At 39.2% G+C, this 25,309-nt stretch overlaps 1 protein-coding gene across 1 annotated transcript in view; it reads left to right on the top strand.

Moving 5' to 3' along the window:
• USP32 (ubiquitin specific peptidase 32) overlaps positions 1–25,309 on the top strand; it is a 222,552-nt gene that overhangs the window by 112,182 nt on the left and 85,061 nt on the right. Inside the window, exons 6-9 of the mRNA XM_025361455.1 lie at positions 14,272–14,403; positions 16,200–16,307; positions 19,673–19,788; positions 20,620–20,682. Of these exons, the coding sequence (XP_025217240.1) occupies positions 14,272–14,403; positions 16,200–16,307; positions 19,673–19,788; positions 20,620–20,682 (419 nt within the window). The remainder of the gene's footprint in view (positions 1–14,271; positions 14,404–16,199; positions 16,308–19,672; positions 19,789–20,619; positions 20,683–25,309) is intronic.

The following is a 25,309-nucleotide window of genomic DNA, read 5'->3' as shown; positions in this document are numbered from 1 at the left end:
ATTTATTTAATCAGTCAAATAATTTTCAATATGTTAAAAATGGCTACATTTTATTTGAAAATAATATTTTCTATTTACCTTTTTATTAATTGGGAAGTTTTTTGGATTTTTAATAGTATCTAAAAGTTAAAAATACTTTTGCCTTGTTAAGAAATCTTGAATTAGGCTGGGCGTGGTGGCTCAAGCCTGTAATCCCAACAGTTTGGGAAACCGAGGCGGGCGGATCACAGGGTCAGGAGTTCGAGACGAGCCTGGCAAATATGGTGAGACCCCGTCTCTACTAAAAAAATATATACAAAAATTAAGACTACAGGTGGCAGGCGCCTGTAGTCCCAGCTACTCGGGAAGCAGAGGCAGGAGAGTCACTTGAACCTGGGAGGCAGAGGTTGCAGTGAGCCAAGATCATGCCACTGCACTCTAGCCTGGGTGACAGGGCGAGACTCCGTCTCAAATAAAAAAAACAAAATCTTGAATTATTTGAAACAAGTATTCCTGTACATTCATTGTTTCACCTACAATAATGACCTTCTAATTCCTTTTTTTTTTTTTTTTTTTTTTTTTGAGACGGAGTCTCGCGCTGTGTCACCCAGGCTGGAGTGCAGTGGCGCGATCTCGGCTCACTGCAAGCTCCGCCTCCCAGGTTCAGGCCATTCTCCTGCCTCAGCCTCCAAGTAGCTGGGACTACAGGCGCCCGCCACCACGCCCGGCTAGTTTTTTGTATTTTTAGTAGAGACGGGGTTTCACCATGTTAGCCAGGATGGTCTCGATCTCCTGACCTCGTGATCCGCCCGCCTCGGCCTCCCAAAGTGCTGGGATTACAGGCTTGAGCCACCGCGCCCGGCCGACCTTCTAATTCCTAATGATTATTTTCTTTTTAGTTTCATGTACCCCCTAACATCTCTGCAGCATTTTAACACTGTTGACCAGTTTTCTTCAAACTCTCTTCTCCTTTGACTTTTGAAACATTGTAGTTTCCTGATATTCTTATTATTTCTTATGAGTTTTACTGTTCCCCTTTTACCACCTACTTTTAAAATAAAAGTTATTTTGAGCAGATCAGCCCTTCACTCTATTTTGTTCTCGAATGATGTACATGCTTTGCTTCATCACAGCCATTTCCATGCCTCACCTATCCTTCCTGTCTTTGCAGGTGATACCTAGATGAACTTTTCTGCTTTTGAGGTATTTCTGAAACTGCAGATTCATGTTAATAAATGCCTCCTGGTTATATTTTCTAGCACCTAAATCTCATATCTAAAGCCACATTCATCTTCCCCTGCCTCAATCCACCTAAAGGTATTAAAAAAAAAAAAAAAAAAAAGGCAAACATGTTCTTCCTTCTGTGTTTTATATCCTGGTTGATAATATTTTTAATTCCAGTGTCTAACTTGACTCACTTTGACTTTTCCTTGTCAAGCTTCATATTAGATTCTGTCCATCTTAACTCAGACATATTTCTTGCATCTTTCTTTCTTGGTGCCATCATTACAAATTTCTTATCTTTCTTGTTTTACTGCCTCTCAATGATATGAAAGTATGAAGGACAATTTTTTTAATGTATTTTTAATTCACATTAAATTGACATTGCATTTCTTTTAATTACTTCACTTCTCTGCTCAGAAACGTTTGCTTAAATTCCTTAACATGGCTTCAGAGTCTCTTAGTTTCCTATCCTTGACTTAATTTCCCATGCTCATTTCTCCTCACATGTGTTCTCTGCCTCAACTACAGAGCACTGGTCAATATACCGTGACCACACCATGAACTTTATATTATAGCTACCCTGTATACATCACTCCTTATCTTACTTCGTTTAAGAATGTACCTCATCTTTCAACCCTTGACAATTGAGATGATTCTTTGTCATCAAAGCCCAATTCAGATAGATGCTGCCTGTTCTTTCATGCTTGTCCATTTCTCTTTAATTTGAGTTAGTTTATTTTACTATTTGCATTTCTGCAACACTTTATATTTCAATTAAAACAATTAATTTGCTTCTTGCCCTATCTCTAAGTCTGTTGGAAATGGCTTTGTTTACCCCAAGTTGCAAGCCCCTTGAGAATATGACTCAGATCCTATTCCTTTGAGTTTTTCTTAGTTTAGTTGACTAAATGCATTTTGTTGGATTGAACTGGATTGAAAATTTTTCAGCCTCTTGAAGTGTACATTCTAAGTCCTGATTTAAACATTTTATTGCCTCCAGAGTGAGCAGAAGGTATGTGTCCTCTTAGGACTGTAAGGCTAAAGCCGTACCAAGGGGAGAAGGACCAAGATAAATCATCATGTTTAAATAAGGTTTAACAACTTCATAAGCATGGGGATGTTCTCATAAAAGTTGACTATATTTGGCTGGGTGCGGTGGCTCACGCCTGTAATCCCAGCACTTTGGGAGGCCGAGACGGGTGGATCATGAGGTCAAGAGAATGAGACTATCCTGGCCAACATGGAGAAACCCCATTTGTACTAAAAGTACAAAAATTAGCTGGGTGTGATGGCATGTGCTTATAGCCCCAGCTACTTGGGAGGCTGAGGCAGGAGAATAGTTTGAACCCAGGTGGTGGCAGAGGTTGCAGTGAGCCGAGATTTTGCCACTGCACTCCAGGCTGGCAACAAAGTGAGACCTTGTCTCAAAAAAAAAAAGGTATACTATGTTTTTAGGGGGAAATGAATTATGATACTTACACATTTAAAGAACTGTCGAAAGTTGCAAAGTTCTAAGGTCTTCCAAAACTTTTGGTTAGCTAAATGATGGCAGATATGGAACATTGATCAACATTCAGTTTAGGCACGTGAAGAGTCAGTTTGCTTTAAATACATGTAGTGATTTTAACTGCTCTTACAATGTGCCCATTGATTTGCGTGGTAGCCATTGAAATAAATCAGTAGCGTATGGTAAAAGCCTGAAGAAATATGCTGTCTTCTCAGTTATTTATAACATTCTTATTTGCTGGCATCTTAGTTGAGTTTTGTCCTATCCTTATTTCTTGCAAGAGAAATACCCCCAAATTAAAAACAAGTCAGCCATAAGTCTACTATGGTATATTGGTAGTTACCAGCTATATAGAACACTGGAATTATTTGGAGAAATTATTAAAAGTGCAGGTTACTGGCTATGTCAGCAAATGTTTTTATTTAGTGGGCCCTAGGACTCTGTACTTTACAAACATCCAGGGTGATTTTGATGTAGATGGACCACGAACTGCATTTTGAGAAACACTGATAAAATATTTAGTAGTTCTTCAACCTCTGTGTCACACAGACTACCCCTGCCACTTACTGTTGCTGAGGGAGATAGATTTAACCTCTTCGAACTTCTTTTTTCTCCTTTGTAAAGCAGGGCTAATGATACAATATACCTTATAAGGCTGTTTTAAGGAGTAAATTAGGTAATACCTTTTATTATTATTAATAAAAGGACTCAGCCCTGTGCCTGGTATAGAGCATGTATGTTTTTGGTTTTTTTGTTTTTGTTTTTGTTTTTTTGAGACGGAGTCTCACTCTGTTGCCCAGGCTGGAGTGTGGTGGCGCGATCTCAGCTCACTGCAACCTCCGCCCTCCAAGTTCAAGTGATTCTCCTGCCTCAGCCTCCCGAGTAGCTGGGATTACAGGTGCCTGCCACCATGCCTGGCTAATTTTTTGTATTTTTAGTAGAGATGGGATTTCACCATCTCCGCCAGGCTGGTCTTGAACTCCTGACCTCATGATCCCCCTGCCTCGGCCTCCCAAAGTGCTGGGATTACAGGCGTGAGCCACCGCACCCGGCCAGAGCATGTGTTTTATAATGAATATGCATCCTCTTATATTTGTGAACACTTGGCTTTGTGAATATCAGTGGTCCTTATCCCTCTGTCTTCAGAGAATAATTGTTTTGGGATCAAGCAAATTTTCAAATAGAGGGCTGTAGATCAGTATAAAAATTAACTTGCCCAGATTTGTGGAAAGAAAGTGTTTCTTACCAGTTCATTTACTTTTATTGTATAATTTATAAAAACAAAGAACCAACAACAAATTTATTCAACAGACAACTGAATTGCTGCTGGCTTCTGGCAAGCGGCTACTCTCTTAGTGGGTCTTACCATGAAAAGCATTATCACAAAGTCAGAATTACTGCTAAACTTCTTAAAGAAATTCTGACATGGTTAGGTTTACAATGTGATGACTATGATTTATATTACCTATAAATTCTCACTCTGATTCTGGCTAAACAATTCACTATTGATGCTTTGCAGGCTCTTCTACTCAAATAATATTTGGTACATTGAACTGTTCTAATAATGTGTTAGGAATGTGGAAACTTGTGTTAAAAATAGGGAATGTTATTAACTGATTTATAAGTAGACATTTATTTTAAAGCATCAGCGACTCCATTTAAATTTGTGTAATGAGCCAAGGTATCTAGGAAACAAAAAGGAATGATAATTTTTAACTTCTGAATAACATGTTGGCATGCAGATGCCTTTAATTACTTTTTCATACACAATTCCAAAGTAAAATTTGAAGTCACAGTAAATTGAACACACTGCCATGTTTAATCATATTTTGTTCTCTTTGATGTGAATCAGAAAGGAAACTGTAGAGCTATTTGTATTCAGTATAGACTTAGAATAATTAACTTACTGGATTTGGCCAGGCGTGGTGCCCCATGCCAGTAATCCCACCACTTTGGGAGGCTGAGGCGGGCGGATCACCTGAGGTCAGGAGTTCAAGACCAGCCTGGGCATCATGGTTAAACCCCGTCTCTACTAAAAATATAAAAGTTAGCTGGGTGTGGTGGCAGACACCTGTAATCCCGGTACTCGGGAGGCTGAGACAGGAGAATTGCTTGAACCCAGGAGGCGGAGGTTGCAGTGAGCCGAGACTGTGCCATTGCACTCCAGCCTAGGTGACAAGAGTGAAACTCGGTCTCAAATAATTATAATAATAATAATAACTTACTCAGTTTACCCAAGATTTTAGATTTTGTCATGGCAATTACATTTTTCTGAAGTGCAAATTTCAAACTATTGTTACCTTATCTATTATTTAAATTAAGAAGTGGAATCAGAACTTTAGCCCAAAGTTCAAGTGTTTATGGTTTAATACATCTTAACTAATTTTTAAATCAAGACCATTGTATTTTTGTACCATAATTTGCAGTTTAAATACTTTATTATTATTATTATTATTGTTATTATTATTATTTGAGACAGGTTCTGGCTCTGTCGCCCAGGCTGGAGTGCAGTGGCCCTATCTAGGCTCATTGCAACCTCCACCTCCCAGGCGTAAGTGATCCCCCCACCTCAGCCTCCCAACTTGCTGGGACTGCAGGCGCATGCCACCAGGCCTGGCTAAGTTTTGTATTTTTTGTAGAGAAGGAGTTTTACCATGTTGCCCAGGCTGGCCTCAAACTCCTGGGCTCAAGTGATCTACCTGCCTCAGCCTCCCAAAGTGCTAGGATTATAGGTGTGAGCCAGCATGCCTGGCTATTTAAATACTTTAGATTTTATTTGTAAAATTACTTGTGAAATATAGATAAGTTTATTTATTTTGAGACAGAGTCTTACTCTGCAGGCAGGAGTTCATTGGCACAGCTATGGCTCAGTGCAGCCTCGACCTCGCAGGCTCAAGGGATCCTCCTGCCTCAGCTTCCTGAGTAGCTAGGGCCACAGGTGCATTCACTGCACTCGGCTAATTTCTAAAAATTCTTTGTAGAGATCAGATCTCAATTCTCCCCTGCCACAGACTCCCAAAGTGCTGGGATTACAGGTGTGAGCCACTGTGTCCAGTCAACAAGATTAATGACAAGTTAATCTTTAAAGCCGTTTGTACTGAAGGTACAGGAGGACAGATACGATGTTTGTGATGATGCTGAACATCTCGACGATGATGATGTTGAGTCAGAAAGCCTGTATAGGGAGCATAAACATTCCATGTAATTAAAAGTTTGAAATAAGTTAGTATAGTTCTCCCCTCTGCTCCCCTGATTCTACTTTGAATGATCAAACCCTAGTCATTTTTGTTTTTTCTTGTAATACCCTTTCTTTTTCCAATTTGTCCATAGTTGTTTAATACAGTGTTGGAGTTTGGAGAGACAGACTATAAAGTTAAAATGTAATTAGTTTTAATTGATTAGTTTTAATCAGCCTTTCACTGTTTTAAATCTGTCTATGCCATCCCCTATACTGTAGTACATCAGTAGTCCTCTCCAAGCAGTCTAGCAGCTCCACGTCGTCTTCTCTTTGAAATGTTTGCGTTGCGACTGAAATGCCTACTATTCCACGTTCAGCTGTTATCTTTAACACTTTTTTTTTTTTTTGTCATTGGAAACTAAAATTCTTTCTGTCTTTTGCCTTTTATCTTGGGTCCATGGTATAAACTTTTCTGTAGGTGATCCTGTTTCTTGTGCTTGAATTAAAACTTAACTGCTTTTTTGTCTTTCTGTCCTATTACTATCTGTTTTACCTTCAGACTTTTACACATCCTGTTTTACCTCTGCTTATAATTTCCTTCTTCTGCCACACTCCTTTTCTTTCCGTAGTTAACTTTTAGATTCCCTTCATGTACCTCCTTAAACATCAAGACCTCCAGGGCCTACCCACATATGTGCTCCCAGAAAACTCTCTATTTTTTCATTGTACTTTCCACACTAGAAGAAAATGATCAGTTTTCACTTCTAGAATCTAAACATAGTTGTCTTGTTCACAGTCATATCTGTAGTTTTTAGTACAATGTCAGGCATATAATATGTTTTTACTAAATGTTTCCAGAATATGATGTGGCTTTTAAAATTTTTATTTATTGTCCGGGTGCAGTAGCTCATGCCTGTACTCCCAGCACTTTGGAAGGCTGTGGTGGGAGGCTCACTTGAGCCCAGTAGTTCAAGGCCAGCCTGGGAAACAGCAAGTTCCCGTCTCTACAAAAAATTTAAAAATTAGCTGGATGTGGTAGCACATGCTTATATTCCCAGCTACTCTGGAGGGCGAGGTGGGAGGATCACTTCAGCTCAGGAGGTTGAGGCCACATTGAGCCATGATCATTCCTGGGTGACAGAGTGAGACCCTATCTCTTAAAAAAAAAAGAAACTATTATTAAGTTATTTTCCTTAATAGTCATATTCTTTTGTAGAATTCAGCAATATTTGGAAGAAAACATGTATCTATTCTGTCTTGTAAATATGTTTTCCAATAAATTAAGAAAGTTTTTGACATTTCCCCAAAATGTATCATAATGTATTCAGCTTGCTAACAGTGATTTCTTTGAATGGTAGAATCTGGATTCTGAAGTAGTTAAAATTGTATTTTTGGTGATGGGACTTTATAATTCATTTTGATTATTTCTCTTTTCAGAGTTAACTCAAGAAATTTGTATTGCCCCTGTCTGTTTTAGCATTTATTTCAGCTAACAATATGTATATTATTATGGTCCCTTACCACATTTTAGTTTACAATGTTAAAGCCTTCTGTCAATAGGGAAAAAAGTGCTTTGGTGATTCTTAGACCATGAACTGCCTTGTAAATCTGTGTGCCTCTCCTTCATTATCCTCTTATCTGTTAGTGATGTAAGGCTTACAGCCATTTTAAGTAGATCTCAGAAGGTCATTGCTCCTGAGAAGAGGTTGTTTTTCAAAAATGTTAAAGAAATGTGTTACTGTATGAAAATACTTGGATATTGTGCCTGGCCTTTTTGATGAGGATTCACTTCTGGCATTAAAGAGTTGTTGTCTGCAGCTGGAGCCTTTGGTGAGGTGAGACCTGATTAGGATGGCCCAAAGTGCAGACCAAGAACTACTTAGAATGTTGGGAATATGGTATACTGCTGTTGTGACCCAGAAAAAATTATACCTATAGGTGGGTGATAAATTCATTCTTATTTAGCCAGTAGAGTATAAGTTTTAATAGTGACTTATGCATTGCAAATAGAAAGAGTAACTACCGAAATTACTGCTTCAAACTTCTTCAAGTGAAAATAAGGTTAGTAAACTCCCTCTTCCTAGCAATTTAGCTGCCAATTCATGTAAAATGTTTGGTAATAATATTATATATATAAAATCTACTTTAGCTTGCTTTTGACAAATGTTTGAGGATTGTGCAGTCTATATCCAGAAAATGAACAGATCACATACACTTAAAAGTCAGCACTAAAGGATGGTTTTCATTGCTGATCATGACCAGTCTGATCATTTTTTTCTTGTAAATATGTTCTACTTGTCTTTCCAGATTCCTGCTTCAGCAAAGAAATTGTGTTTTTTGAGGAGATTGATAAACATAGTTTTCAAAGTAAAAAAAAGAATCACAGTTAATACGATTTTTCTGTGTTCCAATTTACTGTATTATGTAAACACCAATTAATCAGAATTACTTATTGAACACCTATTATATTCTCAATACTGAGAAGTACAGAAATAACATCAAGACTGCTGTCTTCCTTCTTTTGTTTCAGGGTTAGATTTTTTTATATGCTGATCTACTACTTGGAAGAGTTTAGGACTTGAAAAAGCTAATGTTTCTCTGGAGGAACGAAACGCTTTTTCTTTTCTTTTCTTTTCTTTTTAAGCGTCATAAATGGAATAGACAGACGTCTTATTTAGGAATCTCAATTTATATATCAGATTACTTTGTTGTTCTCCTTACTGCTAAAATTTTAAAATACTCTCTCCTTTTAAATAAATTCAGTTATCTGAATATTTGAAGTAGATACTTCAGCATTAAGAAACTAAAGCCGCATTCTTCAGTATGAGTTTCATATCTTTTATTTTGTTACAAAAAAGTTGAAATGGGGTCTCACTATGTTGCCCAAGCTGGTCCTAAACCCCTGGACTTAAGCAATCCTCCTACCTCCACCTCCCAAAGTTCTGGGATTATAGGTGTGAGCCACCACACCCAGCCTTTATATATTTTAAAAATTAGATCCCATTCCAAAGTAATTGGACCTTTGCAAACATTGACCCATCAGGAGATTACAATCTAGTGAATTAGTTATTTAGTTTAAAAAGCAATACTATATGACACAGTGTGTATTCCTCTGTGAAAATTTTATCTTTATTGCTCCATACTTTTTTTTTTTTTAAATAGAGACAAGGTCTCTACTAAAAATGTAAAAAATTAGCCAGGTGTGGTGGCGGGCGCCTGTAATACCAGCTACTCAGGAGGCTGAGACAGGAGAATCACTTGAATCTAGGAGGCAAACATTACAGTGAGCTGAGATCACACCACTGCACTCCAGTCTGGGCAACAGAGTGAGATTCCATCTTGGAAAAAAAAAATTTTTTCGGGAACTTTATTCTTATCTTTCCAGGTAACTTAAGAGTTACCTTGCTAAACTGACCTAACAGGAAAAATAATGAATAAATGAAAGTTACCAGATGTCCAGGTCATGTCTGGTACTAATTGTGATCCTTTTTTTTTTTTTTTTGNCTTAAAAATACAAAAATTAGCGGGGCGTGGTGGTGAGCACCTAGTCCCTCTTACTCAGGAGGCTGAGGCTGGAGAATCACTTGAATCCGAAAGACAGAGGTTGCAGTGAGCCGAGATCGCACCATTGCACTCCAGCTTGAGTGACAGAGACAAAAAAAAGAAAAAAAGAAAAGAAAAAACGATGGAGAGCAGAACTAGAAATCAAGCATGCACTGAAGTGTAACATCAAAAAGAGGGCATTCACAGGCTATCTGAGTACCCCCCAAGGTCCACAGCCACGAGCAGGGTGGCAGGAATAGTGTTGTTCCTTCTAAGCAAAAGTAGAAGGAAGGCTGGAAGTGGCAGAAACTGCAAGTACTGAAGATAGTAGCTGAAGATACAAAACAAAGGACTATATCTACGTGTCTTTAGCACAGGAAGGACCCTTGCTGAGAGACTGGCCTTAGTAGACACAGCTGGCAACATATAAAACCATCAATTTGCTTTTCCATCTTTGATTTACATTTTATGAATGCCAATGACAGACTTTTTTTTTTTTTTTTGGAGACCGAGTCTTGCTCTGTTGCCCAGGCTGGAGTGCAGTGGTGCGATCTCGGCTCACTGCAAGCTCTGCCTCCCGGGTTCACGCCATTCTCCTGCCTCAGCCTCCCAAGTAGCTGGGACTACAGGTGCCCACCACCACGCCCGGCTAATTTTTTTGTATTTTTAGTAGAGACGGGGTTTCACCGTGTTAGCCAGGATGGTCTCAATCTCCTGACCTCGTGATCCTCCCGCCTCGGCCTCCCAAAGTGCTGGGATTACAGGCGTGAGCCACTGAGCCCGGCTCTAACTGTTATCTTTTATCACAGTTAGCATTATCCTAAAGAGGGGTGTGGGGGTATGGGTGTGTGTGTATGTATGAAACAGCTCAACAAACAATTCTTTTTTTTTTTTTTTTTGTTGAGATAAGAGTCTTGCTCCATTGTCCAGGCTGGAGTGCAGTGGTGCAGTCTCAGCTCACTGCAACCTCTGCCTCCCAGGTTCAAGCGATTCTCCTGGCTGACCTGCCTCAGCCTCCTGACTAGCTGGGATTACAGGCACGCACCACCATGCCCGGCTAATTTTTGTATTTTTAATACAGACGGGGTTTCACCATGTTGCCCAGGCTGGTCTTGAACTCCTGACCTCAGGTGATCTGCCTGCCCTGGCCTCCCAAAGTGCTAGGATTACAGACGTGAGCCACTGCGTCTGGCCAATACTTCTCATTTATTCATTAAACTTATTTATTGAGTGCTCAAAATGTGCCTGATATTATTCTGGTGTTAGACACAGGGAACAAAACATACCAGAAACTCTGCCCTCAAGCTTATGTTCTAGTTAGGGGAGACTCAATAAACAAAACAAATTAATAAACTTTTTATTAGAGTTGATAAGTATTATGGAGTAAAGTAGAGCAGAGAAGAGGGACAGAGGAGTGTCTTTGAAGGTGGTGCAGTTTTGGTCTGAGAATGTCACATTCAAGTAAAGATCTGAAGGAGTTGTGGGAGTAAGCCATGCAGGTATCATGGGGACGTATTGAAAGGTTTTGAGGTAGAGAAGACACATTTTTAGCCTTATTCTGTTTACATAGATACTTAACTGGCCTTCCTGCTGTCTGAAGAATGCCCTTTAATAGTCCTTTTGGTGTGGTTCTGCTATTTCTGCTTTGTTTGTCAAAAAAAATCTGTACTTTGAATTTATTTTTGAAGAATATTTTCACGTGATACAGAATTGGAGGTTGACATCTTTGTTTTCTTTTTCAGCACTTCCCTGTTGCTTTCTGGCTTTTTTTCTGGAGATAAACTATTATCTTGGTTCTTTTGTTTGTAATGTGTTTTTCTCCATCTTACTCTCTTTTAAGATTTTTTCTTTATCACCAGTTTGATTATGACTTGCCTTGTTAGGGTTTTGAGTTTTCTAACACAAGGTTCATTGAACTTCTGGATCTGTGGGAATATAGTTTTTATGAATTTTAGAAAGTTTTCAGCCATTATTTTTTCAGATATTTTCTGCCTATCCCTTTCTGGGATCCCAATTGTATGTATGTTTGATACTATCTTATAGGTCTCTAAGATTCTAATACATTTTTAGCCTTTTTCCTCTTTATGCTATCATATTGCCTATCCTTCAAGTTCACTAATCTTTCCTGTCTAGTTTATAATCTGCTGTTAAGTCCTCTAGTGAATTTTTTTAAATTTCAAATATTGTATTCTTCATCTTTAGGAGTTCCAGTTGATACTTTTTTATAGTTGCTATTTCTTTCCTGAGTATATGCATGTTTTTCTTTAATTCCTGAGATACTTATAATAAATGTTTTAAAGCTTTGCCTGTTAATTACATCATCTGTTATTTCTAGGTCTTTTTCTATTGACTAATTTTTTTTTTTTTTTTGAGACTGAGTCTCGCTCTGTTGCCTCAGGCTGGAGTGCAGTGGGGCAATCTCGGCTCATTGCAGCCTCCATCTCCCGGGTTAAAGTGATTGTCCTGCCTCAGCCTCCGGAGTAGCTAGGACTACAGGCACCCGCCGCCACACCCAGCTAATTTTTGTATTTTTAGTAGAGACGGGGTTTTACCATATTGGCCAGGCTGGTCTCGAACTCCTGACCTCAAGTGATCCACCCGCCTCGGCCTCCCAAAGTGCTAGGGTTACAGGCGTGAGCCACCGCGTCCAGCCCTCTATTGGCTAATTTTTAATCCAGATTTGCGGTCACATTTTTCTACTACTTTCATATTTTCTTTGGATGATAGACATTGTGGATGTTACATAGCTGAGCATCTGGATTGTTGTCTCTCTTTAAAAAAGGAACTTGTGTTTTATTTTGATAGGTAGTTAAGTTACTTGTGGATCAGCTCCATATTTTCCAGGGTTGTTTGTAAGCTTTGTTGGGACAAGTTTAGAGTAGCCTTTACTCTAGAGTTAGTTTTTCCCTGCTTATTAAGTAGAGACCCTCTGGAGTTCACAAATGCTCCCAATGTCCAACACAGTGTTTCCACTTCAGCTGGTCACAATCAGACATCTCCCATCCCTGTATGAGCGCTAGGACTTTTTTTAGCTTACACTTTCCTAGCATTTGGGCTGGGTGCAGTGCCTCATGCCTGTAAGTAATCCCCGCACTTTGGGAGGCTGAGGCGGACAGATCACTTGAGGCCAGGAGTTTGAGATCAGCCTGGGCGATACGGCGAAATTCCATCTCTACTAAAAATACAAAAATTAGCCAGGTGTGCTGGCGCATGCCTGTTATCCCAGCTACTTGGGAAGCTGAAACATGAGAATCTCTTGAACCCAGGCCGGTGGCGGAGGTTGCAGTGAGCCAAGATCACGCCACTGCACTCCAGCCTGGGTGACAGCAAGATTCTGTTTCAAACAGCAACACCACAAAACAAAACAAAACAAATTTCCCAGCATTTATACCTAGCCTAGCCTCAATGTGTTTCACTTCATGTATACACAGCTTACTTTCTGCCAAAACTCAGTAAGACACATGTGCAGATTTCTGGAGCCCTTTCTTGGCATAACTCTTTCCTCTCCAGTACTCTGTTTTGCAAATTTCAGTTACCTCACCTCCAACTTATCTTCTTAACTCAGTGAAATCTCTTTGCTTATAGTACTCATCCCTTGTTTAGGTCTGGAAAGTGACTGTGGGGAGAAAATCCAGGGCAATGAAAAGGCTCACCTTATTTGTTTCCTTTCTCTCAAGGATCACAGTTCCATACTGCTTGTTCTCAAATTTCTAGAAACAGTTTTATATATTTTATACAGTTTTCTAGTCATTTGTGGTAGGAGGTCAAGTCTGGTGCTAGTTACTCCATTATAGAAAGAATTTGAAATTTCTAGATTTATATTTTAATAGTATCACTTTGGTTCCTATGTTTAGTTGAGAATAAATGTACTATGTATGCTTTCTAAATTTTACTTTAGTTCCTTGGAGGAAAAACAATCACAGATAAAATGGTTTAGAGCCTATTTGTGATTTTTGATGTATATTCTGAGGAGTAAGGAGAAAAAGATGTTCATGCTTTCGTGGCTTTGCTATTACTATCACACAGGGACTCCTACTCCATCTCCTCTGTCACTTAACTGACTTTTTTCATTTATTCAGTAAGTATTGAATGTGTAAGTCATTAATTGTATTGATAGAATGAATCAGACATAGATCCTGCCATTATGATGTTTACAGTCTAGCCAGGAGAGAAGCTGTACATAGAAACTTTAAATCCAAGATAGAGATAGAAAATAAACAAAAATGGCTGAGCACAGTGGTTCACACCTATAATCCCAACACTTTGGGAAGCAGAGGTGAGAGGACTGCTTGAGGCCAGTAGTTTGGGACCAGCCTGACCAACATAGAGATACCTCATCTCTACAAAAAGTTTTTTTTAAATTATCTGGATGTGGTGGTGTGCACATGTAGTCCTAACTACTTTGGAGGTTAAGGTGGGAGGATATCTTGAGCCCAGAAGTTTGAGGCTGCAGGGAACTATGATCGTGTCACTGCACTCCAGCTTTGGAGTGACAGAGCAAAACCCTGTCTCTTAAAAAAAAAAATCAGTACAGGTAAAAGTGGTGTGGGAAACCCAAAAGAAATAGCTTAGTTGTATATTATTTTAAATGTTGGATTTAAACAGCCTACTTAAATGGGGAATTGTAGATTTCTTTTTTCTGTTTTAAAGTCTCATTTTGGTTTAATTTTCTTACCATTTTGGATATAATAAATTTGAGTTTTGGTTTTGGTCGTGATTATTTTTTAGCAATTGAATTGTGAAACTAAAATATATGTGTGGAAGAGATATTATCAGGATGAACTGAACTCCTGAGAAGAGAATTTTGAGGTTTTATAATCTTTTTTGATTTGACCGTTAGTGGAGGAATCAGACATCATTGATCTTGAGAAACGCTATTGGTTATTGAAGGCTCAGTCCCGGACTGGACGATTTGATTTAGAGACATTTGGCCCATTGGTTTCACCACCTATTCGTCCATCTCTAAGTGAAGGTAGGAATCATTCCATTTTCTACATATGTTCACTGGTAAACATACCTGAGCCCATCTCATATTTGAAACCAATACATTTTAACTCTAAGAAACCATCTTCTTATATGTTTGCAGGTTTAATGGAGTGGGGAAAAATGAATGGGAATTAGTATTATAGTCTTGAGCTTGATCTTCTACCTGTTATAACCTTGCATAAATCAGTTTAGCTCTCTGCACCTGAGGATGCTCATGTATAAAATGTGTTTGACCAAGTCAGTGGCTGTGATACTGTGTTCCAGTGAGGTGCATTAGTAGCTAGTGCCTGGAGTCATGTGGTGGCCACTGAACGGGCAGAGCTCCATGTTTCCACATATGACCTTGTCTCTTCCTCCAGTAGGGTGCCTCTACCTTTTTTCTTTTGCATAAGAAGATTCCACTGCTGTATTCTCCCCTCCAAAAAACATTTAAGAAACAATTAGACTAGACCATCTCTGAGGTGCTCTCTAGCTCTAAACTTAGTGCTGTTACTTTTTTTTCTTTTTTTTTTGAGGCAGAGTTTCGCTCTTGTTGCCCAGGCTGGAGTGCAATGACGCGATCTCGGCTCACTGCAACCTCTGCCTCCTGGGTTCAAGCGATGCTCCTATCAGCCTCCTGAGTAGCTGGGATTACAGGAATGTGCCACCACGCCTGGCTAATTTTGTATTTTTAGTAGATACGGGGTTTCTCCATATTGGTCAGGCTGGTCTTGAACCCCTAACCTCTGGTGATCCACCCACCTTCAGCCTCCCGAAGTGCTGGGATTACAGGCGTGAGCCACCGCTCTCAGCCTGCTGTTACTTTTTTAAAAATAAAGAGTACAAAGAATAATTGTGAGCACATCATAAAAATCATATTTGGAGTATGAATACTTGGGTTCTGCTTCCAGCTCTCACCTTTTAAAACTTATATTTGACAAATCATGTAGTCTTCTCTGAGCTTTAGTTTTCTAATCCCTAAACTGAGGGCACATTGTTAGATTCTTGGAATATACTATCTGTATTCTTCAAATTTCTAGGGTACTTTGGAGTACTCGTCGGGGGAGCCAGGGGAGATAGGGCTCTGGGTTTCTACCTACTTCAACAACAGTGCATTGTGTTTTTACCTTTTTAGAATTGGGATTGATGTATCATTTCATTTGAAAACAAAATTATTTCATTTCTTTTTTTTACAAAATGTTTGGAAACCACAGGATTAGATTATAAATTCCCTTTGTGAAATTTAAAATATTCATGTATAAAAGATTAAACAGTACAAAGAGACACTGTAGTAGAGAATTTCTTTCTCTCATGTTGCATAATGTATCTTCCTTTGCCTCATGAAAGAGCTTTATGGGAGCTTATTAATGATACTGTAGTGTATCTTTGAGTATTCATTTAATAAGCAGTTCAGTTTTTCTTTCTTTTTTCCGTTTTTCTTCTCAGTCTTTCTAAGTAAGGATAATTGTTGTAATTTCTGACCTTTTTTTGGTTTTTAATTTTTATTTATTGACTTCAAAAATATATAGGCATTTTAGCTATTAAAAATGATGTAAGATAAATATAGATGGACATAACCAAACACTAAAGAATTGTAATGTATTTTCTGCCATGATCACAAGTTTCAGTTATAATTATACCAAGAGGAAAGAGATACTTCCTGAAACATTAGGAACTGCTAATAAACTTAAAAAACAAATTCAGTCAGTTTATGGGAAAGAGTCATTCCTCCTTTTGTAAACATGTCATTATTAACACTAGGAAGTTTGGCTGTGATTTATGGTGCCTCTTCCTATTTTACAGGTTTGTTTAATGCTTTTGATGAAAATCGTGACAATCACATAGATTTTAAGGAGATATCCTGTGGGTTATCAGCCTGTTGCAGGGGACCCCTGGCTGAAAGACAAAAATGTAAGTGTGTTAAACATTGTCAAAAAATTGCAAACTATGTAATAGAGAGAAAATCAGTTTTCATCAATGTAAAATTATCTATGGATTAAGGCTTGAATTTTTATAACTTTGTCAGATTAGCAAATATTAATCTCATATTGGGGTTTTAGTGACGTCACTCTAAGGAATCAATCATCTCTTCTTTTTTACTATGGAATAATTGGGATCTTTGCTATTAACAGTGGGGTTGATTTTCCTGAAGAATCTGCAATTCATGATAAATGAATCAGATCAGCTATGATGTAATTGAAAATTTTAAACATTTAGGAAATATTTTCTGGTAGAATTTTGTGTCTTACATAAGTTGAGGCATAAGTCATTTTCCGTCACTGGCACGGATTAATATTTCATTGGCAAAATAAAATTTATGGTCAAAACTAATTTTATTAAATGCTAAAATGATCTTTTTTAACCTAATTAAAATGTTGCAGCATAATTTGGAAGCATAAATACATTGTGTTATTAAATCTTAACCATATTTGAAAAAATGCAGGCATTTACATTTAATTGGAAACTAAAATATATTTACTGGGGTCATTATCTCCACGTCTTTCTAAAATAAATCTTCACAAATGTTGCGTATTTTGGGTGTGGTGTTCAATATTTTTATCTTATTTCGTATTGTTGTACTATGATGCACTCAATTGATTTAATAGCCAGAATTCTATTCTGGAGGTATATGAAATAATTTTTCAACTAAAAATTCAAATCTCTTTTTTTATTCCCTGTTGTTATACATCTAACAATGTTATAGATGTTAGATGTTATACATCTAACAATTTACTGTTAGATGAGGAAGCTAAAATCTCTGATTTTTGTTGTTGTTGTTGTTGAGACAGGGTCTTTTTCCGTTGCCCAAGCTGGAGTCCAGTGCAGTGATGTGAGTGTAGCTCACTGTAACCTTGAACTTCTGGGCGCAATGGATTCTCCCATCTCAGCCTCCTAGGTAGCTGGGACTACAGGCATTTACCACCATGCCTGGCTAATTTTATTTTATTTTATTTTATTTTATTTTATTTTTAATAGAGACAACGTCTTGTTATGTTGCCCAGGCTAGTCTCGAACCTCTGGCCTTAAATGATTCGCCCACCTCAGCCTCCCAAAGTGTTGGGGTTATAGACATGAGCCTCCATGCCCCGCTGTGCATTTCCATTGAAGTTAATTGTTGCCTTAAAAAATTTTTGTTTTAATTTCTTTTTTTGCTGATGAACTAATGGAAGTTAAACTAGAGTGATTCATTTGGAGTTAAATAGCAAAGCACTGGTGTTCTAATTCTTACCATGTTGTGTTTGAATTTCATTAAAGAGTTAAAATTGTTGGCCAGGCATGGCTGCTCACACCTGTAATCCCAGCACTTTGGGAGACCAAGGCAGGTGGATCACCTGAGGTCAGGAGTTTGAGACCAGCCTGGCCAACATGGAGAAACCCAGTCACTACTAAAAATATAAAAATTAGCTGGGTGCAGTGGCAGGCACTTGTAATCCCAGCTAATTGGGAGGCTGAGAAAGGAGATTCGCTTGAACCTGGGAGGTGGAGGTTGTAGTGAGCCAAGATTGTGCCATTGCACTCCAGCCTGGGAGACAGAGCGAGACTCCGTCTCAAAAAAAAAAAAAAAAAAAAAAAAGTGCAGTGGCTCACACCTGTAATCCCAGCACTTTGGGAGGCCGAGTCAAGTGGATCACAAGGTCAGGGTTCAAGACCTGCCTGGCCAATATGGTGAAACCCTGTCTCTACCAAAAATACAAAAGTTAGCCGGGCATGGTGGCTGGTGCCTACAGTCCCAGCTACTCAGGAGGCTAAGGCAGAAGCATCGCTTGAACCTGGGAGGCGGAGGTTTCAGTGAGCTGAGAACTGCATTCCAGCCTGGGTTACAGAGCGAGACTCCATCTCAAAAAAAAAAGATTTAAAATTGTTTTTTACAAAGAAAGATTGAATGTACATTAATTATACTGGAAAGGTAACAGGGAAGTGGACTGTCTTTATATCAGCTTATGATTCTTGATATAAATAGGATTTTTTTTTTTTTTTTAATACGAAGTCTCGCACTGTTGCTCCGGCTGGAATGCAGGGCCACGATCTTGGCTCACTGCAACCTCCGGCTCCCGGGTTCAAGCAATTCTGCCTTAACCTCCCGAGTAGCTGAGATTACAGGTGCCTACCACTCTGCCCAGCTAATTTTTGTATTTTTAGTAGAGACAGGATTTCACCATGTTGGCCAGGCTGGTCTCAAACTCCTGACCTCGTGATTCGCCCACCTTGGCCTCCTAAAGTACTGGGATTGCAGGCATGAGCCACCGTGCCCAGCCATAAATAGGATATTTTAAGCAAACAAGAAACAACTCTGCTGACCTGGCACCGTGGCTCACACCTGTAATCTTAGCACTTTGGGAGGCTGAAGCGGGTGGATCACTTCAGGTTAGGAGTTTGAGACCAGCCTGGCCAACAGGGCGAAACCTTGTCTCTATTAAAAATACAAAAATTGGCCAGGCGTGGTGGCTCACGCCTGTAATCCCAGCACTTTGGGAGGCTGAGGCGGGCCAATCACAAGGTCAGATCGAGACCATCCTGGCTAACACAGTGAACCCTGTCTCTATTAAAGATACAAAAAATTAGCCAGGTGTGGTGGCGCGTGCCTGTAGTCCCAGCTACTCAGAGGCTGAGGCAGGAGAACTGCTTGAACCCGGGAGGCAGAGCTTTCAGTGACCCAAGATCATTCCACTGCACTCCAGCCTGGGTGACAGAACAAGACTTCATCTCAAAAAAAAGAAAAGAAAAGAAAAAAAATCACCTGGGTGTGGTGGTGCGCTCCTGTAATCCCAGCTACTTGGGAGGCCGAGGTTGCAGTGAGCTGAGATCATGCCACTGCAGTCTAGCCTGGGTGACAGAGGGAGATACTGTCTCCAAAAAAGAAAAAGAAAAAAAAAAGGAACAAGAAACAACTCTGCAATGATCAATTTTGAATATTAGAAATTAACCTAAGGGCTTGCATTACTTCCTTAAAACTTGTAAGGTATTGTAATATTTATTGTGTAGTAACTTGACCCTTTCTTTACAGTTTGTAAGGCATTTAGCTTTAGATTTGGTTGAAGGGTAGGGTCTTATATCTGAATAATGATTTAGAGATATAGATTCATGATATGCAGGAAGTCCTACAAGTTCTGAGGAGTATAATGACATAGTATAGTTTATTACAGATAAGAACTGTTCCAGGAAACATACACTTGCTTTAAAAACCTAAGTAATTATACAAGGGCAACTTCTAGTAAAATATGTTATACCTCAGAATACAAAAATAATTTTCCTCCACAAGAGTTTCTTTTCATTAGTTTGCTTCAAGGTATTTGATGTTGACCGTGATGGAGTTCTCTCCAGGGTTGAACTGAGAGACATGGTGGTTGCACTTTTAGAAGTCTGGAAGGACAACCGCACTGATGATATTCCTGTAAGTTCTGATTGTGTATGTCTTGTTGCATATAAACTTCCAACAGGAAATTGCAGGGAATTATTTTCTTTAAAAGGATAAAATAATTTTTTACTGCCTTTAGTTACTGTATTATGCTACTCAAAATATTTACAGCTGAGGCCGGGCGCGGTGGCTCAAGCCTGTAATCCCAGCACTTTGGGAGGCCGAGACGGGTGGATCACGAGTTCAGGAGATCGAGACCATCCTGGCTAACACAGTGAAACCCCGTCTCTACTAAAATACAAAAAAAATTAGCCGGGCGAGGTGGCGGGCGCCTGTAGTCCCAGCTACTCGGGAGCCTGAGGCAGGAGAATGGCGTGAACCCGGGAGGCGGGGCTTGCAGTGAGCTGAGATCCGGCCACTGCACTCCAGCCTGGGCAACAGAGCCAGACTCTGTCTCAAAAAAAAAAAAAAAAAAAAAATTTACAGCTGAAGATGCAAAATTGGGAAGAGAGTTTGGGTTAGAAAATCTTAAACTCAACTATGTAAAATAAGAATGAAACCATAGGAAAGTTATCTTAAGTTTTAAGCATATATGAGAATCTATCTATGGTAATTATAAAAATACTTGAGCAAGGCCGGGCGCAGTAGTTCTTTCCTGTAGTCTCAGCAATTTGGGAGGCCAGGGTGGGAGGATCACTTTAGCCCAGGAGTTTGAGATAATCCTGGGCAATGCAATGAGACCTCATCTCTACAAGAAAAACAAAACAAATCTTGCTCTATATACAGTAAACTTTAGCCATTGAATAACAAAATCAAAAGTATATCCACTGACTCTTTTTCTAATTACTCCTTTGGGTTGTTTTAAAGGAATTACATATGGATCTCTCTGACATTGTAGAAGGCATATTGAATGCACATGACACCACAAAGGTGAGTCTAGGTAGAACTAATGTATCTTTTTCCAAAAATATCATGTACTCTGTTTGGGATGTATAGCTTATATACATGCTTGAATCTCTTCTGCATCCTCCCTACCAAGTACTTATCTGGACCTGTGGGTAAAACACCTCCAAGTTATCTCCAAAGAGAGCCATTCCATCTTTAAGCAACTCTGAAACTGTATGTGCAAACATTTATTATAAGTCTGTGCTAGGCATTTTATAAGAATTATGTAGATACAGCCCTTGACAACTATAGCCTATAATCTATATTTCTTCCATTTGACTAAGTTGTGGTAAGGCTAACGTTATATTGAGCAAAAGAAGTCAAACAAAAAAGAATATATACTGTGTGATTCCATTTATATGAAGTTGAAGAACACAGAAGCAAAACTAACAAATAGTGATAGAAGTTGGAATAGTGATTTCAGGGGTGTGCAGATTCATTGGGAACAACCATAAGGATATCTGAAATGATGGAAATGTTTTTTTCTCTTAATTTGGCAGTACATATATTCTTTCTCTCTCTCTTTTTTTTTTTTTCTTTGACAGAGTCTTGCTCTGTCACCCAGGCTGGAGTGCATTGGCAGGATCTCAGCTCACTGCCACCTCTGCCTCGCGGCTTCAAGTGATTTTCTTGCCTCAGCCTCCAAGGTAGCTGGGACTGCAGACGTGTGCCACCATGTCGGCTAATTTTTTTGTATTTTTAGTAGAGATGGGGTTTTGCTATGTTGGCCAGGCCGGTCTCGAACCCCTGGCCTCCAGTGATCTGCCGGCCTTGGCCTCCCAAAGTGCTTGGATTACAAGCATGAACCACTGTGCCTGGCCAGTACATCTATTCTTTTAAAAAATTTCTTCTTTTTTTTTTTTTTTTTTGGACACAGGATCTTGCTCTGTTGCCCAGGCTGAAGTTCAGTGGTGGGATCTTGGCTCACTGCAGCCTTGACCTCCTGGGTTCAAGCAATCCTCCCACCTCAGCCTTATGAATAGCTGAGACTATAGGTGTGCACCAACATGCCCAGCTAATTTTTTTTTTTTTTTTTTTTAAGAGACCAGGTCTCACCATGTTGCCCAGGTTGGTTGCAAACTCCTAGGCTCAAGCAATCCTGCCTCAGCCTCCCAAAGTGCTGGGATTACAAGGCATGAGCCACTGTGCAGGCCTAAAAAAATTTTTAAATGGTTGTGCTAAGGACCTCTCCTGTGTCCTTTAGTGGCAGCCAGAATAAGCATGTAATAGCAAAAATAAACATGTACTTTATAAATAAAAAATCCTTGACTTACTTAGTTTGGTAACATTTATTACTAATGTTATCATAATAGATTTACTATATATTTAATATATATGTTTACTATATAAATATAAATATATTTACTATATATTTAATATATAGATTTACATAATATATTTACATAATATATTTATCCTATAGCTTGCATTACTATGATGTCTATGTGTCCCTGTGAAATTGAAAATAAATTACCTGTATGAGACACATTTGCATAAATTTGAGTCTTTCTACTGAAACATTGACACGTACGTACCAAGTAGCAAGTTAGTAGGATCTATACCACAATGGTGTTATTAAATAGAGGTTTTGAATAAATAAAGAACATCAGTTTTTTTTTTCTTTCTTCAATCAGTTTTTTTTTTTCTTTCTTCAATCACAATTTCAGAAGAACTTGTAATGGCTCTATTAACTGATTCTCAATAGAAACAGATAATAGATATGAGTTTCAGGCTAGAGCTTTGACAATTCGGTCCCCTTCTTTCTCCTCTCTCTGCCAGAAACTAAGGTATCGAATTCTGTTTGGTGTATATGAGAGCAAAAACCAGGAAAAATTTCGGTTACAAAATTCCTTGTGTAGAGATAAAAGTTTGAACACCTTTTTTCTAAGTGTTTCATAGGTATGTAGGTATTTTTGCTGTCAGCTTTTAGGTAAGATGGGGTTTCTACTTCTTGCTCTGCTGTGAACATTAAACAAGATCATTTAGCTGCTTCAATTCCATGTAACCATGATAATGAGATAGTAGTAGTTTAGGATAGAACTTGGATTTTTTAACCAAGCCTATTAACAATATTTGCTGGTGACTAGATTGTACATTACTCATTCTTTTCCTGACTACCAAGTCTTCTCTGTCTTATCTAATTCATCTATTGACTATTTAATGATACTCTGTAGTGGCTCAAGAGATCTAGATGTTACCCTTTGATAGTTTGTAGTATAGAGGTAAAGATAGACAAGTGTAATCAGGGCTATGTTAGAAGTCGAGGCTGGGCATGGTGGCTCTCATCTATAATCCCAGCACTTTGGAAGGCTGAGGTGGGAGGATCACTTGAGTCCAGGAGCTCTCAGCCAGCCTGGGTAACATAACGAGACCCTATCTCTACCAAAAAAAAAAAAAAAGAAAACCCAAAAACTTAGCCAGGCATAGTAGCACATGCCTATAGTTCCAGCTACAAGGGAGGCTGAGGCAAGAGAATCATTTGAGCCTGGGAGGTCAAGGCTACAGTGAGCCATGATTACACCACTGTACTACAGCCTGAGCAACAGAATGGGAACTTGTCTCAAAAAAAAAGGTTAGCACCCGGTATTATGGTGGGAGGATAGAAAGGGAACCATGTAAATTGAACTTTGAAAGTTCAGATTTCTGCTGGGATGCAGCACTTTAATAATTAGTTAATTATGGTTAACAGAAGTAAAAAGTTGAAAGGCGATTCCTAAAAGAGGTAACAACTAGGGGTAGAATAGAAGACATTGCCGGGCGCGGTGGCTCAAGCCTGTAATCCCAGCACTTTGGGAGGCCAAGACGGGTGGATCACGAGGTTAAGAGATCAAGACCATCCTGGCTAACACGGTGAAACCCCGTCTCTACTGAAAAATACAAAAAACTAGCCAGGCGAGGTGGCAGGCGCCTGTAGTCCCAGCTACTCGGGAGGCTGAGGCAGGAGAATGGCGTAAACCCGGGAGGCGGAGCTTGCAGTGAGCTGAGATCCGGCCACTGCGCTCCAGCCTGGGCGACAGGGCGAGACTCCGTCTCAAAAAAAAAAAAAAAAAAAAAAAGACGACGACATTATTACGGTATAGGACTGTACAGTAAGACATCCTGTAAAGTCCTAGAACTGCAAATATTCTGATGTGGCTGGAATAACGGATTCATATATTGAAGGCTATAGACCTAGATTGGGGCCGTATCTTGAAGTGCCTTGGGTACAAACCTCAGGAGTTGAACTTTATACCAAACTGTGGAGAAACCTCCAAAGATTTAAGTAGAACAGAGCAAGCGATCAGCTGACACTATTTTGAAAATCAAGGCCACATTTATTTTTATTTATTTATTTATTTTTGAGACGGAGTCTCGCTCTGTTGCCCAGGCTCGAGCGTAGTAGTATGATCTCGGCTCACTGCAAGCTCTTCCTCCCGGATTCACACCATTCCCCTGCTTCAGCCTCCCAAGTAGCTGGGACTACAGGCTCCTGCCACTGCACCCGGCTCATTTTCTTTCTTTTTTTTTTTTTTTTTGTATTTTTTGTATTTTTAGTAGAGACGGGGTTTCACCGTGTTAGCCAGGATGGTCTTGATCTCCTGACCTCATGATCCGCCCGTCTTGGCCTCCCAAAGTGCTGGGCAGGCATGAGCCACCGCGCCCGGCCTAATCAGGGCCACATTTAAATGGAGGACATTTACAAAGAAGTCATATAGGTTGAGCATGGTGGCTCACGCCTGTAATCCCAGGACTTTGGGAGGCCACAGTGGGCAGATCAGCTGAGGTCAGGAGTTCGACACCAGCCTGGCCAACATGGCGAAACCCTGTCTCTACTAAAAATACAAAACTTAGCTGGGCTTAGTGTCGGGTGCCTGTAATCCCAGCTACTCAGGAGGCTGAGGCAGGAGATCCACTTGAACCTGGGAGGCGGAGGTTGCAGTGAGCCAAGATCACACCATTGCACTCCAGCCTGGGCAACAGGAGTGAAACTCTGTCTCAGTTAGATAGATAGATAGATAGATAGATAGATAGATAGATAGATAGATAGATAGATAGATAGATAGATAGATAGATAGATAAAATAAGCCATATAGTCAGTGAATTTGCTTTAGGAAAAGTTCATATTATCGATACCTTGCTTAGCAGTAGTCCTAACTGCAGTCAGTAAAACATCCACTAAATTGGGAGAAAATAAAATCCATTTACAATTCTAGTTTTTAAGCGTAATGCTGTATATGTTTTTACAGTGTGTTAATTATTACTCGGGTGTCAGTATAGCAAATGGGCTTTTGACCATCATTGTATGCATGATGATTCTGTATGCTGGTATCTATTATTTCTTTTCATGATGTTTCTTTCCTTTTGGACAATATTAACATATCTTTGAGGTCAGTATACCCTCACTCTGAAAATTCTTCCTTGAATATTTGTGATTACTAGTTTAACTACATAAAAGAATCAGATTATCATCTTAAAAATACTTTTTACCATCTTAAGCATTTTATATTTTGTTCTGCTAGATATGCAAGGTTCTTATACCATGTATTAATAATTTATTGCACATATCAAATTACATTTGTCCTTTTGTTTTTGTTTTTGTTTTTATTTTTGTTTTTTTGAGACAGAGTCTTGC

Source organism: Theropithecus gelada, chromosome 16 (genome assembly GCF_003255815.1).
Source record: "Theropithecus gelada isolate Dixy chromosome 16, Tgel_1.0, whole genome shotgun sequence".
In the NCBI taxonomy this organism is placed as follows: Eukaryota; Metazoa; Chordata; class Mammalia; order Primates; family Cercopithecidae; genus Theropithecus; species Theropithecus gelada.
The sequence above is the reverse complement of the archived record's forward strand: the minus strand, read 5'-3'. Positions and strand labels throughout refer to the sequence as shown.